Source organism: Rhinatrema bivittatum, chromosome 8 (genome assembly GCF_901001135.1).
Source record: "Rhinatrema bivittatum chromosome 8, aRhiBiv1.1, whole genome shotgun sequence".
In the NCBI taxonomy this organism is placed as follows: Eukaryota; Metazoa; Chordata; class Amphibia; order Gymnophiona; family Rhinatrematidae; genus Rhinatrema; species Rhinatrema bivittatum.
The window spans coordinates 99,170,467-99,193,881 of NC_042622.1; the positions used below are offsets into that span (position 1 = coordinate 99,170,467).

At 40.3% G+C, this 23,415-nt stretch overlaps 1 protein-coding gene across 2 annotated transcripts in view; it reads right to left on the bottom strand.

Moving 5' to 3' along the window:
• The window catches only part of LOC115096864 (TNF receptor-associated factor 2-like), a 58,199-nt gene that overhangs the window by 10,786 nt on the left and 23,998 nt on the right, over positions 1–23,415 (bottom strand). The window contains exons 4-9 of one of the 2 annotated variants that reach the window (XM_029612074.1): positions 15,375–15,473; positions 14,470–14,544; positions 11,750–12,133; positions 6,653–6,803; positions 6,131–6,279; positions 811–2,963 (exon numbers count right to left, since the gene is read on the bottom strand). In XM_029612074.1, the coding sequence (XP_029467934.1) occupies positions 2,934–2,963; positions 6,131–6,279; positions 6,653–6,803; positions 11,750–12,133; positions 14,470–14,544; positions 15,375–15,473 (888 nt within the window). In that variant the 3' untranslated portion in view covers positions 811–2,933. Of the gene's footprint in view, positions 1–810; positions 2,964–6,130; positions 6,280–6,652; positions 6,804–11,749; positions 12,134–14,469; positions 14,545–15,374; positions 15,474–23,415 lie in introns of those variants that run through there. The other variant, XM_029612073.1, reaches the window with a different exon arrangement.

A 23,415-nucleotide genomic window follows, 5' to 3' on the forward strand; every position in this document is an offset into this window, starting at 1 on the left:
AATCTATTTTGATATCTATTTCAATCTACTTATCTGCTTTACTATCTTATTTATTTATTTATTTATTTCAGATTTTTATATACCGGCATTCGAGACAGCAGTCACATCGTGCTGGTTCACATAAAACAGGGGTGCATAGTAAACATAACTATAACAATGGTGTTGAAAAAGGCAATTACATATAACAGGGTGATAAGAACTTGGCTGAGAAGGAAGAGAAAGGAAAGGTTATTAAATTCACACAGGTAAACAATAGAAGATAAGGATGACCATGGTGTATTTGGAGATTAGTTAACCGAGTTGGAGATTAGTTAACCATGGTATAGTTGGAGATTAGGGGTGGCTTGGAGGTGTTCTATCAATTGGCATCCGGGAAAGCTTGTGTGAATATCCAGGTCTTTAGTCTTTTTTTTGAAAGTTGAGATGCATGGTTCTGTTCTGAGATTTGAGGGGATGGAGTTCCATAACGGTGGAATGGCTGTCTCTCTCCCTCGCTCTCTATCTATTCTTCCATCTCCAATTGTTGTTCCTCTTAGTATTTGTGAATCATACCCTAATTACTGAGGGGGTAAACAGTTATCACCATTCTGAGATATGCCAAGAACCATCATTAGCCAGGGTCTAGTATTTATTTATTTATTTTTATATACCGACATTTGATTTGACATATCACATCGGTTTACATTCAGGTACTGTAGGTATTTTCCTATCCCCAGAGGGCTTACAATCTAAGGCCTGGATTTATCCAAATGTGGTAAATATCGCATGCGATAGGAAAAGGGGCTTATTTTATGGTAATAGGGAGTTTATCGCAATTTGCACTAATACCTATGCGAAGAGCTAAGTTACCGCAAACTGCGATAACTTTTTCGTACTTTGAGATAGGTGCTAGAATGTGGTATTTCCTACATACAACCACTCTCTCTCTCTCAGCTGTAATGCTGAAAAGGTTGTAGCTAAACATCGGCATTAAAGCTGTGCGATAGGGCTTTGCAAAATGGTAAACCCAGCCCACTCCTCCTCTTTTTCGGATTTGCATTGCACCATAGGATATGGTGCTACTGCATGCGTTAAAGCATTCGATAAGCCCTTAACGCATGCAAAAACACCTTAACGCATTTTGATAAATGAGGGGGTTAGTTTGTACCTGGGGCAATGGAGGTTAAAGTGACTTGGCCAAGGTCACAAAGAGCAACAGCAGGACTCAAACCCTGGTCTCCTGGTTCGTAGCCCACTGCTCTAACCACGAGGCTATTCTTCCTCCCCATAATAGAAAGAGGATATCAATTATTTCTAACAGCATTGAACAACCATATTTTAATTTTCCAAAATTAGCTCTTTATCCAGATAATCAGTCTTGAAAGTCAGCAGCAGTATCTCAGTTTCTTGGATGTGAAGAAAAAGCTGAGGAATTATCAATGCAAATATGCCATATGTTTTTTCCAGCACAATCAAATGTGAAGTTTGATAGTGGACTAATATTTTTTAAAGTGACATCTGGATCAGATCAATCATGGCAATTTTGACAGATTAAAAGTGCATTTACCTACAGAGCTTGGAGGAGAACATCCATTAGCGGTATGCACTATGCACAGACATTTTTGTTTTAATTTTAATTTCATTTTATTCATTTTTTTTTTACTTTATTTCATTTATTTGAACTTATTAACAAAAAAACAAACAAAAAAAAACAAACAAATGAAAAAACAAAACGACATAAAAAAAATGTTGGGCCCTGCCATCTTAAACCAAAAACCCACTTCTAGGCCCTCCCCCTGATCACTCCAGCTCCTCTCTTACCCTAGTGAACTATTTCTATAAGGCAGGAACAATCCCAACGCTCCTGTGCTGCAATCACAAATAGCACAGGAAGACCAAGGCTGGCACCATCGCTAATTTTTTCTGCACAGGCGCAGGCTGACCCATTTTGTACAGAAGAAATAAAAAAAGGGTAAGGGCCTTGGTTTTCTGGTGCCATCTGTAATTGCATCACCAGTGAGACAGGAGTGATTGGGTTCATGCCCCACAAAGATACCTCCACAGGGTAAGAGGGGGCTAGAGGGGGGATCGGGGAGAGGAGCTGGAGCATTTTGGGCTGATGGTTGCCTTGTTTTATTTTTAAAACAAAATTAATGAAATTTTATTCATTTTTCTTCCGTTTCATTTTAAAAACAAACTGAAACAAAATGGGAAATTGTATTACAATTCCTGTTTTGTTTCAAACAAATGCACATCCCTAGCAACCATCTCTACCTGAGAAAATCTGACTGCCCTGCCATACATGTATGGGCTTATGACAAGCAGGTCCTAGTTTGAGGATAGCACTGGTAGTCCAAAGGCATGGAGAACTGTTAGCGTGGGTGATGTAAAGAGCAGCCTCTTAATTCTTGGCAGTATAGTCAGCTTAGACTTTTGTGGAAGGGATGAGTTTTCCTCTCCATTGATCCTTCTTCACTGGTCCAAGGTCACCCAACCTTGGGAGGAATCTGCTCATTCACATTACTTCGGATCTTTGTAATATGACTAAGCAACTAATCAGTTGATTATGGCAATGGCAATTTATTACTTTGATTAATAATTCAATCAATAAATTTATAAATTCATATATTCCAAATTATCAAAGTAGGATGTTTTATGATGATCCCAGGATTTGGGTTTTGTACCAGTTATTTGATTTATTTATTTGATTTATATTCTGCCTTTCAGACACTTCAAAGCAGATTACATTCAGGTACTTTAGGTATTTCCTTCTTCCCGGAGGACTCACAATCTAAGGGACTGATTCATCAAGGCATTTTCCCCATAGTCACAGAATGGGAGAAATGCCTTGGTGAATGAGGCCCTGAGGCAATGGAGGGTGAAGTGACTTGCCCAAGGCCACTCAGTTAGTTCCAGCTTCAAGTTTCCTTGCTCCTAGGTTGCATTTCTTCACTTCATGGAGTGCCCCCTAGTCTTTCCATTATCTGAAAGATTAAATAACCAATTCACATCTACCCATTCTAGACCTCTCATGATTTTAAACACCTCTATCATATCCCCCCTCAGCCGTCTCTTCTCCAAGCTGAAAAGTCCTAACCTCTTCAGACTTTCCTCATAGAGGAGCTGTTCCATTCCCCTTATCATTTTGGTCGCCCTTCTCTGTACCTTCTCCATCTCAATTATATCTTTTTTGAGATGCGGCGACCAGAATTGTACACAGTATTCAAGGTGCGGTCTCACCATGGGGCGATACAGAGGCATTATGACATTTTCCGTTTTATTCACCATTCCCTTCCTAATAATTCCTAACATTCTGTTTACTTTTTTGACTGCCGCAGCACACTGTACCGACGATTTCAATGTGTTATCCACTATGACGCCTAGATCTCTTTCTTGGGTGGTAGCACCTAATATGGAACCTAACATTGTGTAACTATAGCATGGGTTATTTTTCCCTATATGCATCACCTTGCACTTATCCACATTAAATTTCATCTGCCATTTCGACACCCAATTTTCCAGTCTCAAAAAGTCTTCCTGCAATTTATCACAATCTGCTTGTGATTTAACTACTCTGAACAATTTTGTATCATCTGTAAATTTGATTACCTCACTCGTTGTATTTCTTTCCAGATCATTTATAAATATATTGAAAAGTAAGGGTCCCAATACAGATCCTTGAGGCACTCTACTGCCCACTCCCTTCCACTAAGAAAATTGCCCATTTAATCCTACTCTCTGTTTCCTGTCTTTTAGCCAGTTTGTAATCCACGAAAGGACATCGCCACCTATCCCATGACTTTTTACTTTTCCTAGAAGCCTCTCATGAGGAATTTTGTCAAAAGCCTTCTGAAAATCCAAATACACTACATCTACTGGTTCACCTTTATCCACATGTTTATTAACTCCTTCAAAAAAGTGAAGCAGATTTGTGAGGCAAGACTTGCCCTGGGTAAAGCCATGCTGACTTTGTTCCATTAAACCATGTCTTTCTATATGTTCTGTGATTTTGATGTTTAGAAAACTTTCCACTATTTTTCCTGGCACTGAAGCCAGGCTAACCAGTCTGTAGTTTCCCCAGATTGCCCCGGAGCCCTTTTTAAATATTGGGGTTACATTAGCTATCCTCCAGTCTTCAGGTACAATGGATGATTTTAATGATAGTTTACAAATTTTTATTAATAGGTCTGAAATTTCATTTTTTAGTTCCTTCAGCACTCTGGGGTGTATACCATCTGGAGTTCTGAAGGAACTCAAAAATGAAATTTCAGAATTATTAGTAAAAATTTGTAACCTATCATTAAAATCACCTGCCTCTCACATTCATACTGCACCTATTATATTTATTTATTTATTTATTTATTTAGGGTTTTTATATACCGGCATTCGAGAACGCAGTCCCATCATGCTGGTTCACATTAAAACAAGTGTGCAACGTAAACAAAACTAAAACAATGGTGCGGAAAAAGGCAGTTACAAATAACAGGGAGATTAGAACTTGGCAGAGAGAGAAGAGAAAGGACAGGTTATTAAATCAAACATGTAACGATAGTGTAAAATAATATAAAATTCAAACATGAAGGTTAGTCATGGTGTATGTGAGGTAAGGATTGGCGTGGATGGGGTAGATCAGTTTGAGTCCGGGAATGCTTGTGTGAATATCCATGTCTTTAGTCTTTTTTTGAAGGTTGAGATGCATGTTTCAAGTCTGAGGTTTGAAGGGATGGAGTTCCATAACGGAGGAATGGCTGTAGAGAATGCCCGATCTCTTAGTGTGATGTGTCTGGTAGATTTGGACGGTGGTACCTGTAGCGATCCTTTGTATGCATCTCTTGTTGGTCTTGCTGAATTATGTAGTTGGAGAGGGATCTGTATGTCGATGGGAGCCAGTAGGTGGATATTTTTGTGTGTGGTAAGGATGGCCTTGTAAATAATTCTAAAGTGTATAGGTAACCAATGGAGGCTCTTTAGGATGGGGGTTATGTGATCCCTTCTCCTGGAGTTTGTCAGTATTCGTGCAGCTGTGTTTTGTACCATCTGAAGCGGTTTAGTATAAGAAGCGGGAAGACCAAGTAGGATGGTGTTACAATAGTCTAATTTTGAAAAAATGATTGCTTGCAGGATGGTTCTGAAATCTTGGGCATGGAAAAGAGGTCTAATTCTTTTCAGCACCTGTAGTTGTAGGGCAAGCTAAGGGCACTACCATAGGGGCATGAATGAGAAAAATTGTCACTTTGGTTTTTATTTTATTTTTCATTGCATACACTAAAACAAAATAGCACAACATTTTGCTGGGTTGGTTTGGGGGGTTTTTTTGTGTCATTTTGGATAGGAAAAAAAATCACAAAATGAACCATTAAATGTCATTGCTATTTCCCTGAAGCTACATAATATTACAATAAATCTGTGTCTGTGGAAGTAAGGCTCAGTATTATTGTAATGTTAAATTTGTTGGGTTTAAGTCTACTCAGTCTTTGCCAGAAGATCTGGTTGTCATTGTTAAGATTCCCTTCCCAGTGCTGGAGTCGTTCAAGCTCTCGCGAGCTGGGATTCTATTAGGGAATAGTGCCATGGTTTTAATAACTGAACAACTGGCATACAGAAATTCTTGCATCACATGTGGGGATGGCTCTAACTAGACAGTCCCTATAATTACAGGTGGAAACACTATTACATTTCTTAAAAATTGAATGCACATGGAACTGGATAGAAGGTGGTTTCTTAGTGGAAAATAACTAGCTCTCCTGCCAAGATTCAGTGGCCTGTAATGTATAATTCAGTTAGGAGATTAGTAACACATTTTTTGTAACAGACATGCAGAATAGATGTGCACATCTGGTACAGACTGTAGATTAGCCTCTTTAGGTGAGGTCACTAATGAAAGAACATAACCCAGATTCCCATTTATCCTGCCAATGGGAGGATTTTTGTGAACATCCAGTTTCTAGGCACGAGTGGTAGAGTGATCAGATATAACTATACAAACTTCTATTCACCACAAGGTTTTTGATTTTTTTTTTGCTCTGGGTATAACATATGAGAAAGTCATTAATGAACAGAACTCAGAGAGATTTTTTTTCCTGTGAATATTTAGACAAAGACTCAGAGAAAATTGTATTTCTTTGTTAGAGTAGATAGATATCCATCTTACTTGCTCTTTGAATGGCCACTTTAACAAGACATCAAATTCTCCTTTCAACAGCTTGAGATGCACTGAGATATGAGTGCCTTTTGCATTCAGGTCCCCATTCAAGTAAACCTGCAGTGCCATCTTGTAGCCATACAGATGTGTGTAAAAAGCTGAAATAGAAAATGTAACACCAACTTGTTTGATAACTCTGGAAAAGTAACCAGTTCTTACATGGTGCTGTACAATCTCCAGCTGACTACCTCAACAGAACAATTTTGGGTCTATTCCCAGCTTTCATTATGATGACATATTAAATAATTTTAGGTCATAAACAAAGTCTATACACAAATAGGTTCTGTGCTCCCTTTTCTGTTACAATGATTGTAATTCAATACACAACAATCTCTGGGGTGGGAGGTTTGGCTGCCAGTTGACTACTTCAAAAGAAGAGGAAGCAGAACCAGAGAAAATACTTTGGGAATAAAAATGGAAGAAAGAGGTGCGCTTTAAACCTGTAAAATAGATTTCTGTTGTGCCATTTACCAGTGGACTCTAGATATTCTGTTGTTCCACAGATGGCTTCCTGTCTTCTCATGTGGAAGTTTGGGATTTTCCAAATAAATATTCCATTGTGAGACACTTCTGCTCGTCGTGGGAGGCATGTGCCTATTAACTGCCTTTGAAAAACTCTTTCCTGCAAAAATATAAATACAGAGATATATATTTTATGAAAATCAAATGTAAACCTAACATTTAGTAGAGTTTTACAACTGATTCTAATTAAGCAGCCTGAATTGCACATATCTGGTAGTTTGCTCAGATCTTGGCTGCACTTATAACCTACTGTATGTTTTGGGGCTCTGCCACCTTGACTCTTGAGTACTGTGTAAGCTTGTCTCATGCAACTGCCATCTGCTGTTGGTTTGTTTTCATAAAATGTTCAATGGTTATGCATATAACGGTGCTGAATTATACAGCTGCACAATAACATGCAAACAGAAAGGAAGGTTAGTGTGTGTTACTTCCCATCCCCATGACGGTAACTGCTCCAGTTGGAGATTGGGTACTGAGCTGAGCCCCATGACACTCAGTAATACACCCTGGTCCTTGGGTTTCCCCTAACCAGTTAAGTTTTCAGCATATCCTTGATGAATATGCATGAGATGTATCTGCACACATTAGAGGATGTGCATGTAAACTGATCTCATGAATATTTATTAGGGAAAACCTTGCTGCCCTGGGGAAGGTTCTGAGGACTGGTTTGAACACCACCGTCAGAAGGAAGAGGTCGGGTCCCTCTTGGTTTTAATCCCATTGCATCTACAGGCTTGGAGCTGCAATTTCTGTAAGAAAAGCAGGCCACTGTTCCTCCAGTGGAGGAATCATTTTTAACAACAATTCTATCTTAAAAAAAAAAAAGAGTTGCTGACAGAATCAGTTCAACTGAAAATGAGCAAAAAATGAATAACACATAACTGCACATCCAAAAAGAGAAAAGCAGTACACAGGAATAATGTCACAAAGTAAACCCAAAATCTAAAAGGAGGAGGTGCGTATCCCTGGCAAGAGGGATTTAAGAGTTGCTCCCATTTACTCAAGATGTGACCGCCAAGACCGGTGGTTTCAGGACAGGAATATTTCACTTCTCCTGTACAGACCCATTAGGCTTGCCCACTGCCCCACTAACAAATGCAAGCCTGTTTTAGATCAGTAACAAATGCGCCTTCCATCAGGAGCAATCATCATTAGAACAGCTTTAGTTTTCTCTTATTAAGAGAGAAGCTAAACAAAAGCAAAACTAAACCTACCAGTCCGAACGGGACATGAACCCGATTTGTATGAAACCGAAAATGAGAGGGTGAACTGGGCTGACCTGCTGGTGCTGAGTTGGATGGAGTTCCCGCTGATATCCCGCTGATATCATTTACGGGAGCCTGAGGTCCCTTTAAAAGTGGCCTGACTGTGGCACGCCAAAGCCATACACCTAAGGAGGGTGCCCACCTTGTCATGATTTTTACCGCAGGGGTCTCTTGCTTCATCACTGTACGTGGGATGAAAGAGGAAAGGTAAAACTCCTTTCTTCTTCCCCTTTTTCAAATTTAATTAGAGGTCTGCTAGACCTCCATGTTCAGCACACTATTCACACTGCCCAATGTGGCTGGTTTGGAGGTGATTCGGTTTCTGGCACCTCCCTGAGTCCTCAAGCAAGTTCCCCATCCCGCTCCGATCATCGATGGGGATGAGAATGTGGGAGTCACCCCAGTGGTTAATGATACTCTGTGGGCAGGGGATGGGCAGGGGGAGCAAAAGACTGAGATCTTAATGGCCGCCCCGTTAGGATCTGGTTCTGTTCCTTTGAATCAAGTTCTTTCAATGGAGAGAGTTCCTATTTCATTTCCTGTCCCTCCTCTGGGGCCTTTATATGTGGAGCAGGAAGGTAAGAGTAGTGTAACTCTTCTACATATATGAAGGATTGTTACTAGAACGGAAGAAAAAAATGGATAACCCTGTAGTTCAGCTATGTAAATTCACTACAGAAGCTTAATCAGAGTTTGAAGAGCAAGATGAAGATTTATGTTTTCATACTCTTGAGGAGAAAGAATCTAGGTTATCCACCCATGTTAATAATGTTCAAGGTTCCAATGCTAATTTCAGTAAGGAGAGTGTGATTATTCATAGGCAACTTGAATTCTTAAAGGTGAATTTTAAAAGACCAACATGCGCCAAAATTAGGGGATGCACGAAAAATTTGGGCTGGCACATGCCAAGCGGATTTTTAAAAGCTGCCTGGATAACACGCGTAAATGCCACTATGCACACAAATTAAAATCTCAAAAGGGGTAGGTCATGGACGAGGTTTGGGCAGAGCATGGGCGTTCCAGGATTTTAACCTAAAAACTGGGCATAAATACTTATGTGCACTGGCACAAGCTGGGGTCCCCTGCCGCATAAGTTTACTTCTGCTATGGAGGACGTATAAGTTGTAAAACAAAAACATCTAGGCAGATCAGTGGGGTTTTAAAGGTCAAGCTAACAGGGGGGAAGGGAGGTTATTCAATTAGGGCAGTTTGGAAGTCCTATCCCTTAACTGGGAAAACTGGGAAAACTGGTAATGGCGTCCGCACGCATGCCTTTTAAAATCCCCCCACTTATACAATAGAAGCAGCATTTGCATGCACAGTCACCCGTCCACTTAAAATTGAGCGCAGTCAGGCTATTTTATAATATGTGCGCATATACGTGCGTATGTTATAAAATAGATGCGTCCCTGGGCGTGGGCCGACGAATGCGCGCACGTGTGCGCTCACACGCCGGTTTAAAAGTTACCATCTCCGAGAATAGCAGAAAGGTAAATAATTTGCGATTTCTAAAGTTTACTATGTCTCATCTTCTTTCTGCACATGATTTGTTTAAAACAGCATGCAAATGCTGCTTCTATTGTATAAGTGGGGGGATTTTAAAAGGCATGCGTGCGGACGCCATTACCAGTTTTCCCAGTTTGATCCCAGTTTTCCCAGTTAAGGGATAGGACTTCCAAACTGCCCTAATTGAATAACCTCCCTTCCCCCCTGTTAGCTTGACATCTTAGATTTTTCAGAGGATAAAATTGCTTTATTGTCAAAAATCTATCTCCAAGGCAAAGGTAACAGGTGATGCTGAAGAGGATAGGCCTGAACTTTTGAGAGAAGAAAGGGTTGATCTGTCTAACTTCTTAGAAACCTCCCCTGACGACAGACCTGTAAAAGCCACTTTGTTAGTATCTTTTCTTGCAGAAAGTGACAAAGATTTGGTACTACAGAAAGATTCTTCAAATAAGGATCAGTTATTTTGTGGTAAAAAGGTACGCATTTTCTCAGATGTATCACATACAACACAACTTTGAAAGAAACAATTTCTGCAAATGAAGCCCTAAGGGCCATCCTTCTTTCTCAAATTTCCTTGTAAGTGTGTTATTATGTATCAGAAGAATAAAATAGTGCACAGGAAAAATGTCGTCAAACATAAACCAAATCAAAATGAGGAAGGTGAAGGGGAAGGAAAGGGCCGTAAACCCTGGCAAAGAGTGAAGGGGGGAGGTGTTTAAAGGTTTCTCTCACTTACGCAAGATGTGACTCCTGAGACTCATGGTTTTTTAAGATGGAAACATCTGACTTTTCCTATACAGACCCATCAGGCCTGCCCACCTCCCAGCTTACCAAAGCAGGACTACAAGGCCTCTGGTGCCATAGGGGTATAAACCAGGACTTGTTTAATCTGTTCTTTATGACATGGAGTGGTAGAAGAACTCAAACAAGGAATAACATGAGATTACTGTGATGGACTCCTCTGGGCATCCAAGATGTCTATCTCCAAGAATTCTGGGCAGTTGTAATTCTGTGTTTTATATTGGCAAGATGTAAGATTATAATGAAGGATAAAAGCCAGGATTGGTTCCAAGAGTCCCTGATGGATTGGCCTGACAGGTCAGTGAAGTAATCAAAGGGAAATAATACAAGAGCATGACAGGTCTTTCCAACTGAGTCTTCAATATGCAACAAAGTCTTCAAGCAGCAGGGTTATGCACTCACTCAGTTCTGGTCAGATTTGAACAAAACCTACAGTGTTAGTCCCCACAATTTTTTAACTCACATATTGCTCAGAAAGGGACGGATTTTAATACCTATGCGCGGGCCTACATTTGTGTGCGCAACCTGGCGCGCACAAATGTACGCCCAATTTTATAACATGCATGCGCAGCCGCGCACATGTTATAAAATTCGGGGGTCGGCGCATGCAAGGGGGTGCACAATAGTGCACCTTGTGCGCGCTGAGCCCTTGGGGAGCCCTGCTGGCTTTCCCCGTTCCCTCCAAGGCTGTGCCGAAATTGGAGCGGCCTCGGAGGGAACTTTCCTTCCACCCTCGGAGGGAACCAGCCCCCCATCCCTACCTAAAACTCCCCCTAACCTTTATTTTATAAGTTGCGCCTGCCTCCAAGCAGGCATAGGTTGCGCGCGCCAGCCGATTGCCGGCATGTGATCCCCCGGCACAGCAAAGGCCGCTGTACCGGAGGCCTCAACTCCGCCCGCAACCCACCCCTGCCCAGCCAGCACCTCCTGCCCACTCATTCAGTAAAGCCCCGGGACTTACACGCGTGCCGGGGCTTTTGAAAATAGGCCCGGCGCGCATAACCCCCCTACGTGTGTAGGGCTTTTAAAATCTGCCCCAAAATGTTTTAAAAGTAATTTTAATGTTCTACTTAAGTATATTTATTAGAGCACTTCTCAGATTTCCTCGGTTTGAAGTTGCACCTTCTTCATCACAAAATGCAAGCTCCTATTGACTCAGCAGCAAGGAGTAGGAGCAAGAGAGAGGTTAAGGGATTTTGCTGGGTGCACTGAGCAGAAAGAAGCATGGCTGCCCCGATCTTACTGGTGCTGACCAGGAAAGGAATCAATAGTAATAAGAACAACAATCCTGAGGAAAGAGAAAAGAAAGTGTCTTCTAGGAGAAAGAGAAAACATTTTAGCATCCCTTTGAAAATACCTCCAGGAGGTAATGCTGCTTTCACATTCTGTGCTGGATGAACAGGGAAAGAACTTACCGCCACATATTTTTTTTACCATAATAAATAGCACCCAGGGCTGCTTTTCCAGTACTCACCTCTTTTTCACTGTCTGCATCCGCTTTTCTGCAGATATCCATCTGTTGCTGGAGGGAAACCAGCAGGGAAGAACAGTACTTCACCTTTCTGACGGTGACAGATATCTTTTCCTCACATGCTGAAGCTTTCTTTTCACATCTGGAAATCTCGGTCTCCAACACTTGTAATGTCTTGTGGAGGTCTTGTAAGCTCTGAGCAGATGCCTCATCATCGCAGACACTTCTTGCATCCCTGGATTCTCTGTCATTAGCGGTGTCTGATTTCCAGGGAAAGATGGGTCCAAGATTTGAAGACTTCTTGTATCTTAGTACTTCTGCTAGTAACAAGTCTATGTGCTGTACTAAGGACGTGGCTATATGATCCTGAATGTCTGATCTCTGCCCCTAGAATAGATTGGTACTGGACTTACTGTGGGAATCAGTACAATACACAATTTCATTTTCTAGCAATTCATTTCAGTTAAGGAATAAAGTATGGTAGTTATAATTGGCTAATTGATATGTGCAGATGAGATTTATTTATTAAGTATTTATTTAAAATCTTTTCTATATGTTTTCTCCATATATACTGCACAGATACACATAGAGCCCTGGGTTTCCTGTGGCAGATTTTTCAAGGTTCTGTAGCAAGAAATGGAAAATTCTGGGCAGATCTCTCAAAATTCAGAGGTAATTATGTGATACATTTGCATAATTTTACATATATTTTCCATTTAAATAATGCCTTTTTTTTTTTACTTTATAAAACTAAAGGGGTTGATATTCAATCAGAAGGATGTTTGGTTGACAAGTTATTCGGCTAAAGTTAGCCGGATAACTTGTCCTGGATATTCAGTGAGATAAACATCTCACTGAATGTCCCTGATTAAAGTTATCTGACTAACCATAGTCAAATAACTTTATACATAACCAGTGATATTGAAAAGAATATAGCCGGTTAAGTGAGGTTCCATTAAAAAAAAAAAAAAATTAAAAAAAGAAAGAAGAAAATATTTGTGCAGCCCTTCCTCCCCCAATCCACTACAATCTCGGGGTGACTGAAAATCAAAAGATCCCAGGTCTGGAGAGCAGGAAAATTTTTAATCTTTATTAGTTTTAATTATTGGGTGTAATTTGATGACTCTACTCTTTTAAAATATTTAATTTTTTTTGGTGGGGGGGAATAGAACATTTTTTCATTATTGTATTTTTTATTCATCAGATGTGTTGAAATATTGTATTGGTGTTTGGAAAATTTTGGATATTCTATTCATTAACATGTTTGAAATATTTATTATTTTTATGAATATGATTTTACTGTTATTGATGTTTTATGTTTCTTGATTTTATTATTTAATGTTTTATGAAGAATGGTAATGTTTCTGTTTTTCCATTGTTGCTCTGCATATAGAGGCTGACTTGTTGTGGGTTCAGTTCTTCTCAGCATGTTTCTGTTTATACCTTCTCATATCTTTATTCTGTATTTGCTGAGAGTCTGTCTGTGTTCTACATTTGTGATCCAAGTGAGGTATTTAGGTGAGGTGTTTTGCTGACATGTAATTTCAATAGCAACCGGTTTCTTAATAAGAGTTTTATTGGTGTTCTAGGGCCTGGTGTAATATGTGAGAACATAATAACATGCCATACTGGGTCAGACCAAGGGTCCATCAAGCCCAACATCCTGTTTCCAACAGTGACCAAATCAGGCCATAAGAACCTGGCAAGTACCCAAAAACTAAGTCTAAATGCTGTGCTGCCTTTTCATAGATAAGATTGTTTTGGTATGGGAGGTTTACTATATTGTAATGGTAATTCTGTTTCTTCCTGGCTTTCTGAGGGCCAGGTTCACATCCAATATGCATTATAAAAAGTCTAATTCCATAGGAGTTCCAAGTGTCTTTTTTACAGACTTTTCTGATTCACATGAGCAGGAGCACGCATTAATTTCTGAGCAGCCCAAAAAGTGTACAGAAAAGCAAAAAATACTGCTTTTCGGTACTTCCTCCGATTTAATATCATGGCGATATTAAGTCGAAGAACAAAAGGACAAGAATGTAAAAAACAGTGTTGGTGGTCAGGTTAGGAAAGAGATGCTCAATTAATGAGCATCCATTTGTCCCTAGGGCCTCCCTGGCAGTGCAACCCCTCATTTAAATATTCGATCACACACCCAGGACAGGTGGCTGAATGTGCGTTAAGAAAGCAGGCGCTTAATACTGAGTGTCCATTTTTCATGCTGATTTATGGCATCAGCCTGTTAAGGAATAAGACCAGAACCAGCTCAGACTGTTCCTTTTTACATAAGGCTTTATCAGGGGTTTCCAACTGCAGTCTTCGAGTGCTGCAAACCAATCTGGTTTTCAGGATGTCCCCACTGAAACTGCATGATATATATTTGCATATGCGGCCCTTGATGATTGCAATTTGACACCCCTAAGCAAAATGACCATCTACTCATGTTTGAAGTTCAGTAAACACAGTAACATTTTAGATTTAGATTTTTTTTTTATATTCCACTTTTTGCACTTTTTTAAGCGGATTACATTTAGGTACTAGAGGTATTTCCCTACCCCCAAAGGGCTCACAATCTAAGTGTGTACCTGAGGCAATGGAGGGTAAAGTGACTTGCCTAAGGTCACAAGGAGCGACAGTGGGACTTGAACCCTGGTCTCTGGTTGTAGCCCGCTGCTCTAACCACTAGGCTACTCCTCCACTTACAACAGGCAGAAAAAAGAGCTTACCTGGAACATGCAGCCTATCCCCTCAAACAAACAGTTTTCTTTCTTGTTTTGCCAATAGTCGTGATGCTCTGCAGTCTAGTACAAAGAACATTTAAAGATTAATAGCAGCACCTAGACACTTTAGGAGTCAATTTTTAAAAAGTACGCATGGGCGTCCATGTGCGCGCACACACGGACGCCCAATTTTATAACTTGTGCGCGCGCCAGTGCGCACAAGTTATAAAATCGGGGGTCGGCGCACGCAAGGGGGTGCAACTTGCGCGCGCCGATACCTACGGCTTTCCCCTCTTCCCTCCCAGGCCGCTCCGATTTCAAAGCGGCCTGGGGAGGGAATTTCCCAACCCCCTAAACTAACCTCCCTTCCCTTCCCCTAGCCCTAACCTAGATCCCCCCGCCCTGACCTTTGTCCTACCTTTTGCGCCTGCCTCAGGGCAGGAGCAGGTTGTGCGCGCCGGCAGCCTGCCGGCACACGATCCCCAACACAGCGGCAAATGCCCACTGTGCTGGAAGCCTCTAACCCCACCCTGCCCCTCCCCACCCCTTTTCCAAAGACTTACTTGTGTCCCGGGGATTTACACACGTGGCCGGGCCTTTTAAAAATAGGCCCGGCGCGCATAAGCCCTCCTAAGCACAGAAATCCACCGGATTTACGAACGTAGGCCTTTTAAAATCCGGGCCATAATGTGGGGTTATTATCATAATCATGATTTTGCAAGTGGAATTCTATTGCAGTAAATTGTTTTGATTTAGTGGAAGATAATAGGAAAGGTGGATCATTGGTCCAAACTAACATGGCAAGTTTTAGGATCTTCTTCTCTTAAGGATTAAAAAAAAGCAAAGCTGTGATCATAATTTATGTGCTTGTTACTTCTAGATAGATCACTCTTTTCTTAGCTGCTATGTACCTTGTCCTGGATCAGTGTTCCAGCTGAAGTGCAGCCTTCCTCTAAATACTTGCTTCTAAGTCTCTCAGCCTCCTTTCTCTTGCCTTCATCAAGTTTTATCTGTGTTTAATAATTGAGATACAAGAATATTTTATGACTGAAACAAGAAGAGAATTTATGAATGGATAGATTGGTCAGCAAGTATTTCCATTCTCCATATGATTGAGAACTTGTCAGTTCAAAGTGACTAGAAATGGGTTTATTGTCTGTTATTTTGTATCAAACATGTTTATTGATTTTCCATCAGAGAGACCAGATACAACGCTTATTATACAGAACAGTTCCTAAGCAGATGAACGTGTACATTCTCTTAAACACATGAAACAATGTGATGGTTAGAATTGTAAATAAGACACTATAAGATTACCAAACCAACTTAATTGTCTCTTTGATGCTTAATCCCCTCCCTCCCTTCTCCCGGGTATTATATTATAAATATTGTAAAGAGGTACACATTATGAAGCGGATTTTCAAAGAGTTCCACGCATAACCCCGAGAATCCGCTCCTGCGCGCGCTGAGCCTATTTTGCATAGGCCCGGCTACGTACACAAGCCCTAGGACGTGCGTATGTCCCGGGGCTTGAGCCTCCGGGCACAGCGGCCATTTGCTGCTGTGCCCGGGATCGCAGGCCAGCCGTCAGCCGGCAAGTGCAACCTACGCCTGCCCGGAGGCAGGCGCAACTTCTAAGTTAAAGAGGGGGGGTGTTAGGAAGGGCTGGGGGATGGGTTAGGTAGGGAAAGGGAGGGAAAGGTGGGGGGGGGGGGGGGCGGAAGGAAAGTTACCTCGCAGGAAGGTTGCGCGGCTCAGCACGTGCAAGTTGCACAATTGTGCACCCCCTTGCGTATGCCGACCCTAGATTTTATAACATGCGCGCGCATGTTATAAAATCAGGCTTAGATTTGTGCGCGCCGGGTTGCGCACACAAATCTATGCAAAAAGAGAATTATGATAGAGGAATAATCACTAAAATTTAATAACTTAGCAGGGTCACAGGTCCACTTTAAGCGGGTTACAAGAAACTCTTAATCCTCCCTGGCACACTAGACTTAGAGCAAGAAATATGTTCTTACCTACCAAACTTATCCTGGAGTAGAGTCAGATCTTCCCTCATAAATTAAAGATTGTATTTCTGAGGAGATGAGAAAGTGACTCAATGTAATCCTGCCAAATTTAGAAATGCTGATCTATTTTGGAATTAGATGGTTGTTTTGGCCATCATAGTCTCAAAAGTGAGCAATTTAAACACCCTATTTTTCCAAATCATTAAGAGGTAGGACATCCTCTCCCACCCAAACCAAGAGGATAGTCTTCTTTGCCTGCAAGGCAACTTTATCTATAAATAACTTGCGTTCTCTAGAGACAGAGCTAGGTAAGTTAGAATAACACCCGAACAATCAGACTTTAGGAGTAAGTGGTAAAGGCTCATTAAACAAAGCATTTATACAAGATCATATCTGTGTCCAAAAGTTATAAATTTTGGGGCAACTCCAGAAGCTATGTATGTAATCTTCTATATCCTATCCACATTTCCTGCAGCTTGAAGAATCACAAAGTTTAAATCTGTAAGCCTTGTTTTGGGTCAAATAAAACTGATGCAAAAATCTATATTGTCTCTCATAAGGTAACATTTTCTGTTATTTTGGCTATTCATAAAATCAAAATTCAAATTCCTGGAACATCAGGTTACGTGCAGGCCAACCTGCCCTTTTATGGAAGATAGAGAGACAAGTGTATTTTCCTGTAGAATAAGCATCAATCTGCACATAAATTTAGCACAGGTTGGGGAATCTTTTTTGCTCCCTGGTAATATGTCTTCAAGTGGCTCTCCCTACCCAAGTTTGAGTCATTCTTAATAATACTTGAAGACAGTATCTCACTTGCGGAAATGCATAGAATTCTTTAGAGGCCAACTGAAAATTTGACTGTAGATCCTGAAAACTCAACATCGTGTTAAGGTCCAATGTAAAAAATTGATGCAAATATTTAAGACCCTTCTCACACCAGCCTCGAAAGAACTGATAGGCCATACCTGGCAAAAACTACAGATTACCCCGTATAGATAAAAATGGGGAACTTGTATCTCTTCTTAATAAGGTTTTGCACAGATATGTCCATGCTGATTGACAGGATTGGACAATTAAGTGTCCTTTAAGTTTTCCTAGAATGTCTGTTCCTGATATTTGAATTCAGGAGTTCATTGATAAAGGACCTAACCAATGACCTAAAGTGGTCTGTGGGAAGAAATTAGAAGTTTCAAATATCCCATCATGTATGTACCGTAGCATACATGCTAAGTTATAAAATCACTTATTTATTTATAATTATTTATATACCATCTAACAATAAAGTATTGATCAAAATGGTGTACAATATACATAAACAAACAAAAATAAAAGCAGAAAAAAATGATACAATCATGAAATTATATTAAAATTATAAAAACAAATATTTTAAAATAAAAGTAGCAAACTTTAAAAAAACAAGAGATAAGAAAAGAAAGAATTTAAATTGGATATGGAGTACATGATGAAAAATGCTGTATATAATGTAGTTATGAAAGATTTGTATCTGGGGTAACAAATGCTTTTGTGAAAAGAAAGGTTTTCAGTGATTTGTTAAATTCTTTTGGATTTGAGATTTGACGAAGGGAAGTAGGTAATGAGTTCCATATTTGTGGACCAGCTACTGAGAATGCTCTTTTTCTAGTAATGTTTAGACTTGCTAAACGTACCGATGGAATGTCTACTAAGTTTTTGTTCAAAGATCTTAGGTGTCTAGATGGTTTGTAGATTCGAAGAATAGTGCAAAGCCAGATTGAGGATGGATTATGTAGTAGTGAATGTACAATGAACAGGATTTTATACTGTACTCTGAGTTTAATAAGTAACCAATGCAGAGTAAATAATGTGGGGGAGATGTCATTTTTGATAGATGAACTGGTTAGGATATGGGCAGCTGAGTTTTGAATCAGTTGAGTCGGGAAGTCCCAGGTAAAGGCCATTACAATAGTCTAATCCTGAAAAAATTAAGGATTGAAGGACAGAACAGAAATCCCGGTAGAATAGATGTGGATGTAAGCGATTTAAGAGATGTAATTTGTAAAAGCAGTTTTTAACTGTTAGAGAAATGTGCTGAGATAGCGACAAGTCGGAGTTTAGTAAAACTCCTAAATTACGGGCTTTGGTAAGTATTGGTATAGTAATAATACTGTTTAATAGGAAGTGTGAAGGGGGACCGTTGGAGGGATTAGTAATTGAGCTGAGGAATAGAATTTCAGTTTTGTTAGAATTTAGTTTTAAGCGGCTGTGAGATAACCACTTATCAATGGTATTTATATATAAGGTTACAGTGGATAGAGTTTCAGTCCATGAGGTTTTATAGGTTATGAAAAATTGTATATCAGCATATACCTTAAAATGGACATAGTGGAATTAGGTAGATATAGTGGAATTAGGTAGATATTAAAAGAGAATAGGCAATAATGAAGATCCTTGAGGGACACCAGAGTGGTTAGTGTATGGAGCAGAGGAATGTGAACCAATATTGACCTGATAGGTTCGGTTCGACAAGTAACTTTTAAACCAATTGAGTACTGTTGAATTTAGTCCTATAGATTGAAGGCTAGATATAAATATTTGGTGATCTAAGGTGTCGAAAGCGGCCGAAATGTCTAGAAATACCAGTATGAAGTCAGTGTTTGAGGCGAAGCCACATAAATGGGTATCAAAAGATGATAAAAGTAATGTCTTGGTGGAATGACCTTTGCGAAAACTATGTTGACAGGGATGTAGAATTTCATGTTCTGAGAGATATTCATTTAGTTGGTGTAGAACAGTGGATTTGATGAGTTTTGATAGGGAAGTAAGGGAGGCTATAGGTCGAGGTTAGCAAGGTCTGTGAAACCTAAAGCTTTGTTTTTTTGTACAAGGAGAATGGATGTTTGTTTTAGGGCATCTGGAAAAATCCCAGACTCTGATTGGTTGATTAATTTGCAAAGATGATTGTTAAATACTTCACCCGGGGCCTTAAATAAGGTACCTGAGCAGGGGTTTAAAGGGAATTTGATTTTTTTTGTTTATGAAGAATGTGAAGTACTGATGCATTGTTTATAGTTGAAAATGTTGACCAGTTGGTTCCTGGTATTGTGCAAGGGAATTTTGGAACCGGAAAGTTAGAAAATTCTTCCAAAATTTTTTGTATTTTTGTTTGAAAATGTTCAGCAATTTGTTTGCAGGTAAAATCATTTATATTTGTGTTTGGAATCTGGTCAAGAGTGGTTAGAGATTTTACAATATTAAAGAGTACGGATGGATTACCATTTGCGGAGGACATTTTTTCTGCATAATTGGATTTCTTAGCAAGATCAGTTGCTTTTTTTTTATAGATTCATAACAAACAGTGATATGCATTTTTTGTATTAGAGCTTCTAGTTTTTTGCCAAGCACGTTTTTTTGCATAAGGATGTTTTCAGTTGGCGTAATTTGTTCGAATACCAAGGTGCATTTGGCTTCAATCCTCCCTGTTCCACTAATCCTGTTAAAATTTTTATAGGAATCAATGTTCTCTTTCTTCTCCATTCAAAAGACCTAAAAGCCTTGTGTATCTCCTGGAGATCCCTCTTGTGCAATCAGATGGGTAATATCTGCAAGACAAATGGCCATTTAGGCACTTCCATCATTTTCACAAGTTGTATTCTACCTGTAATAGAAAGTGGGAGATCTTGCCATCTCTGCAGAGATGTCTTTAGGTTTTTCAATAAGAGTTGTACATTTAACTCATGTCCCCTGGAATTCTGATCACCAAATACCTCATGTCTTAGCCACGTGTACTCTTCAAGGTACCGGAAATGTCCAAGACTTCTGATTTGTCTCTATTAATTTTCAAGCCAGTAAATGCCCCAAATTGAGTTTGAATCTGGAGATTCCTTTGGGTTTGTGAGAAATACTAGGAAATCATCGGCGAAGGCCGCTATTTTGAACATAAGAACATGCCATACTGGGTCAGACCAAGGGTCCATCAAGCCCAGCATCATGTTTCCAAAGGTGGCCAATCCAGGCCATAAGAACCCTTCCTCCCCAAACCCTTTTATAGTATCTTCAGCGTCAATTTTCCTCAACAATGGGTCTATGTTTTAAGATATACAATAATGAGGATAAAGGACAACCTTGTCGGACTCCCCTTTGCAATTGAAAAACAGCTGACATATACATTAGCAATAATACTAGAACAAGGAGAGTAATATAAAAGATTAATAAAATGTAGAAAGGAGCCTTTGAAACCAAAGCAATCCAATATCGACAATAAATATGGCCAGGAGACCCTATCAAAGGCTTTTTCCAAATCAAACCCTATAGCTACTGCTGGGACATGCTTAATTTTGCATAGTTATAATGCACTAGGGGAAAAGTATAGTACAATAGGTTCCCTATATCTATACAATGTCACAATTAAGGGAGCCCTCTATATCAATATCAACTCACATGATATGTCAGTGAATATATTTTTATTAATGAGACCACACCATAAAAACCTATCTAGACAAAGAATACTAACACAACCACACTTCACATTCATACCAACACATCACACATGTTATTAAGTATTGTTCAATATTAAATGTGTTGATATTTTTAAATGTGTGATGTGTTGGTATGAATGTGAAGTGTGGTTATGTTAGATAGTATTCTTTGTCTAGATAGGTTTTTATGGTGTGGTCTCATTAATAAAAATATATTCACTGACATATTGTGTGAGTTGATATTGATATAGAGGGCTCCCTTAATTATGACATTGTACAGTTTTGCATAGTGACATTGCCGTTATTAATTTAACTATGTGGGAGCAGGCCGCTCTACCTTTTATGATGCCCACCTGGTTATTTGAAATGATTAAGGGAGTGATTTGGCTAAGACGGTCTGCTAGCACTTTGGTTAAGATTTTTAAGTCACAGTTTAAGAGTGATATGGTTTGATATGAGGCTGGGGAAAGCAGATCTTTCCCCAGTTTAGCAAGTACTGTTATATGGGTATTATTGAAATGTGAAGGAAAAGAGACATAGAAATATAGAAATGATGGCAGAAGAAGACCAAACGGCCCATCCAGTCTGCCCAGCAAGCTTTCACACTTTTTTTTCTCATACTTATCTGTTACTCTGACCGCTGAGGTCAGGGCCCTTATTGGTAACTTTTTGGTTCTAATTTCCTTCCACCCCCACCACTGATGTAGAGAGCAGTGCTGGAGCTATAAAAATTGAAGTATCAAGCCTAATTGGTTAGGGGTAGTAACCGCCGCAATATGCAAGCTACTCCCACGATTATTTGTTTACCCAGCCTGTGCAATTTAGTCCTTGTCGGTTGTTGTCTGAATATAAATCCTCTTTTCTTCATTCCCCCTGCCGTTGAAGCAGTGAGCTGCACTGTATATGTATTCAAAGTGAAGTATCAGGCTTAATTGGTTCGGGGTAGTAACCACCACAACAAGCAAGCTACCCCCACGCTTATTTGTGAATGCAAATCCTTTTTCCCACATTTCCTCTTGCCACTGAAGCATAGAGCAATGTTGGAGTCGCATTAACCGTGTGTATGTTTATTGAATAAGGGTATCACCAGGTAGTAGCCGACATTCCTGCAAGCCACCCCCATGCCTCTTCTCTTCATTCACATCCTCAAGACTTTATGGACCCATAGTGTTTATCCCACGCCCCTTTGAAATCCTTCATAGTTTTGGTCTTTACCACTTCCTCCAGAAGGGCGTTCCAGGCATCCACCACCCTCTTCGTGAAGAAATACTTCCTGACATTGATTATGAGTCTTCCTCCCTGGAGTTTTAAATTGTGACCCCTAGTTCTGCTGATTTTATTCCAAATGAAAAGGTCTGTCGTTGACTTTGGATCATTAAAACCTTTCAAGTATCTGAAAGTCTGTATCATATCACCCCTGCTCCTCCTTTCCTCCAGGGTATACATATTTAAGTTCTTCAATCCCTCCTCATAAGTCATTTGATGAAGATCATCCAACTTTTTGGTCGCCCTTCTCTGGACTGCCTCCATCCTGTCTTTATCCCTTCGGAGATATGGTCTCCAGAACTGAGCACAGTACTCCAGGTGAGGCCTCACCATGGACCTGTACAATGGGATAATCACTTCCATTTTCTTACTCGATATTCCTCTCTCTATGCAGCCCAGCATTCTTCTGGCTTTAGCTATCGCCTTGTCACATTGTTTCCCCGACTTCAGATCGTTAGACACAATCACCCCAAGGTCTCTCTCCTGCTCCGTGCACATCAGTCTTTCACCCCCCATTGAATACATTTCTTTCGGATTTCCACACCTCATATGCATGACTCTGCACTTCTTGGCATTGAATCTCAGCTGCCATATCTTCGACCAGTCTTCCAGTTTCCTTAAATCCCATCTCATTCTCTCCACGCCTTCCGGCGTGCCCATTCTGTTGCAGATCTTAGTACCATCCGCAAATAGACAAACCTTACCTTCTATCCCATCTGCGATGTCGCTCATGAAGATATTGAACAGGACCGGTCCCAACACCGACCCTTGTGGCACTCCGCTCATCACCACTCTCTCTTCCGAATAAGTTCCATTTACCATCACACATTGTCTTCTGTCCTTCAACCAGTATGTTATCCAGGTCACCACCTTGGCACTCACTCCCAAACTTCTCATTTTATTCACAAGCCTCCTGTGCGGGATCATATCAAAAGCTTTGCTGAAATTCAAGTAGATGACATTGAGCGCTCTTCCTCAATCTAATTCCCTAGTCACCCAATCAAAAAAGTCTATCAGATTCATCTGACAGGACCTTCCCTTGGCGGAACCATGCTGCCTCTGGTCCAGCAATTCTGCTGCTTGTAGATAGTGAACTATTCTTTCCTTCAGCAGCGACTCCAATACTTTTCCCACCACTGAGGTGAGGCGAACCGGCCTGTAGTTTCCAGCCTCCTCTCTGCTCCCACTCTTGTGAAGAGGGACCACCGCTGCTCTTC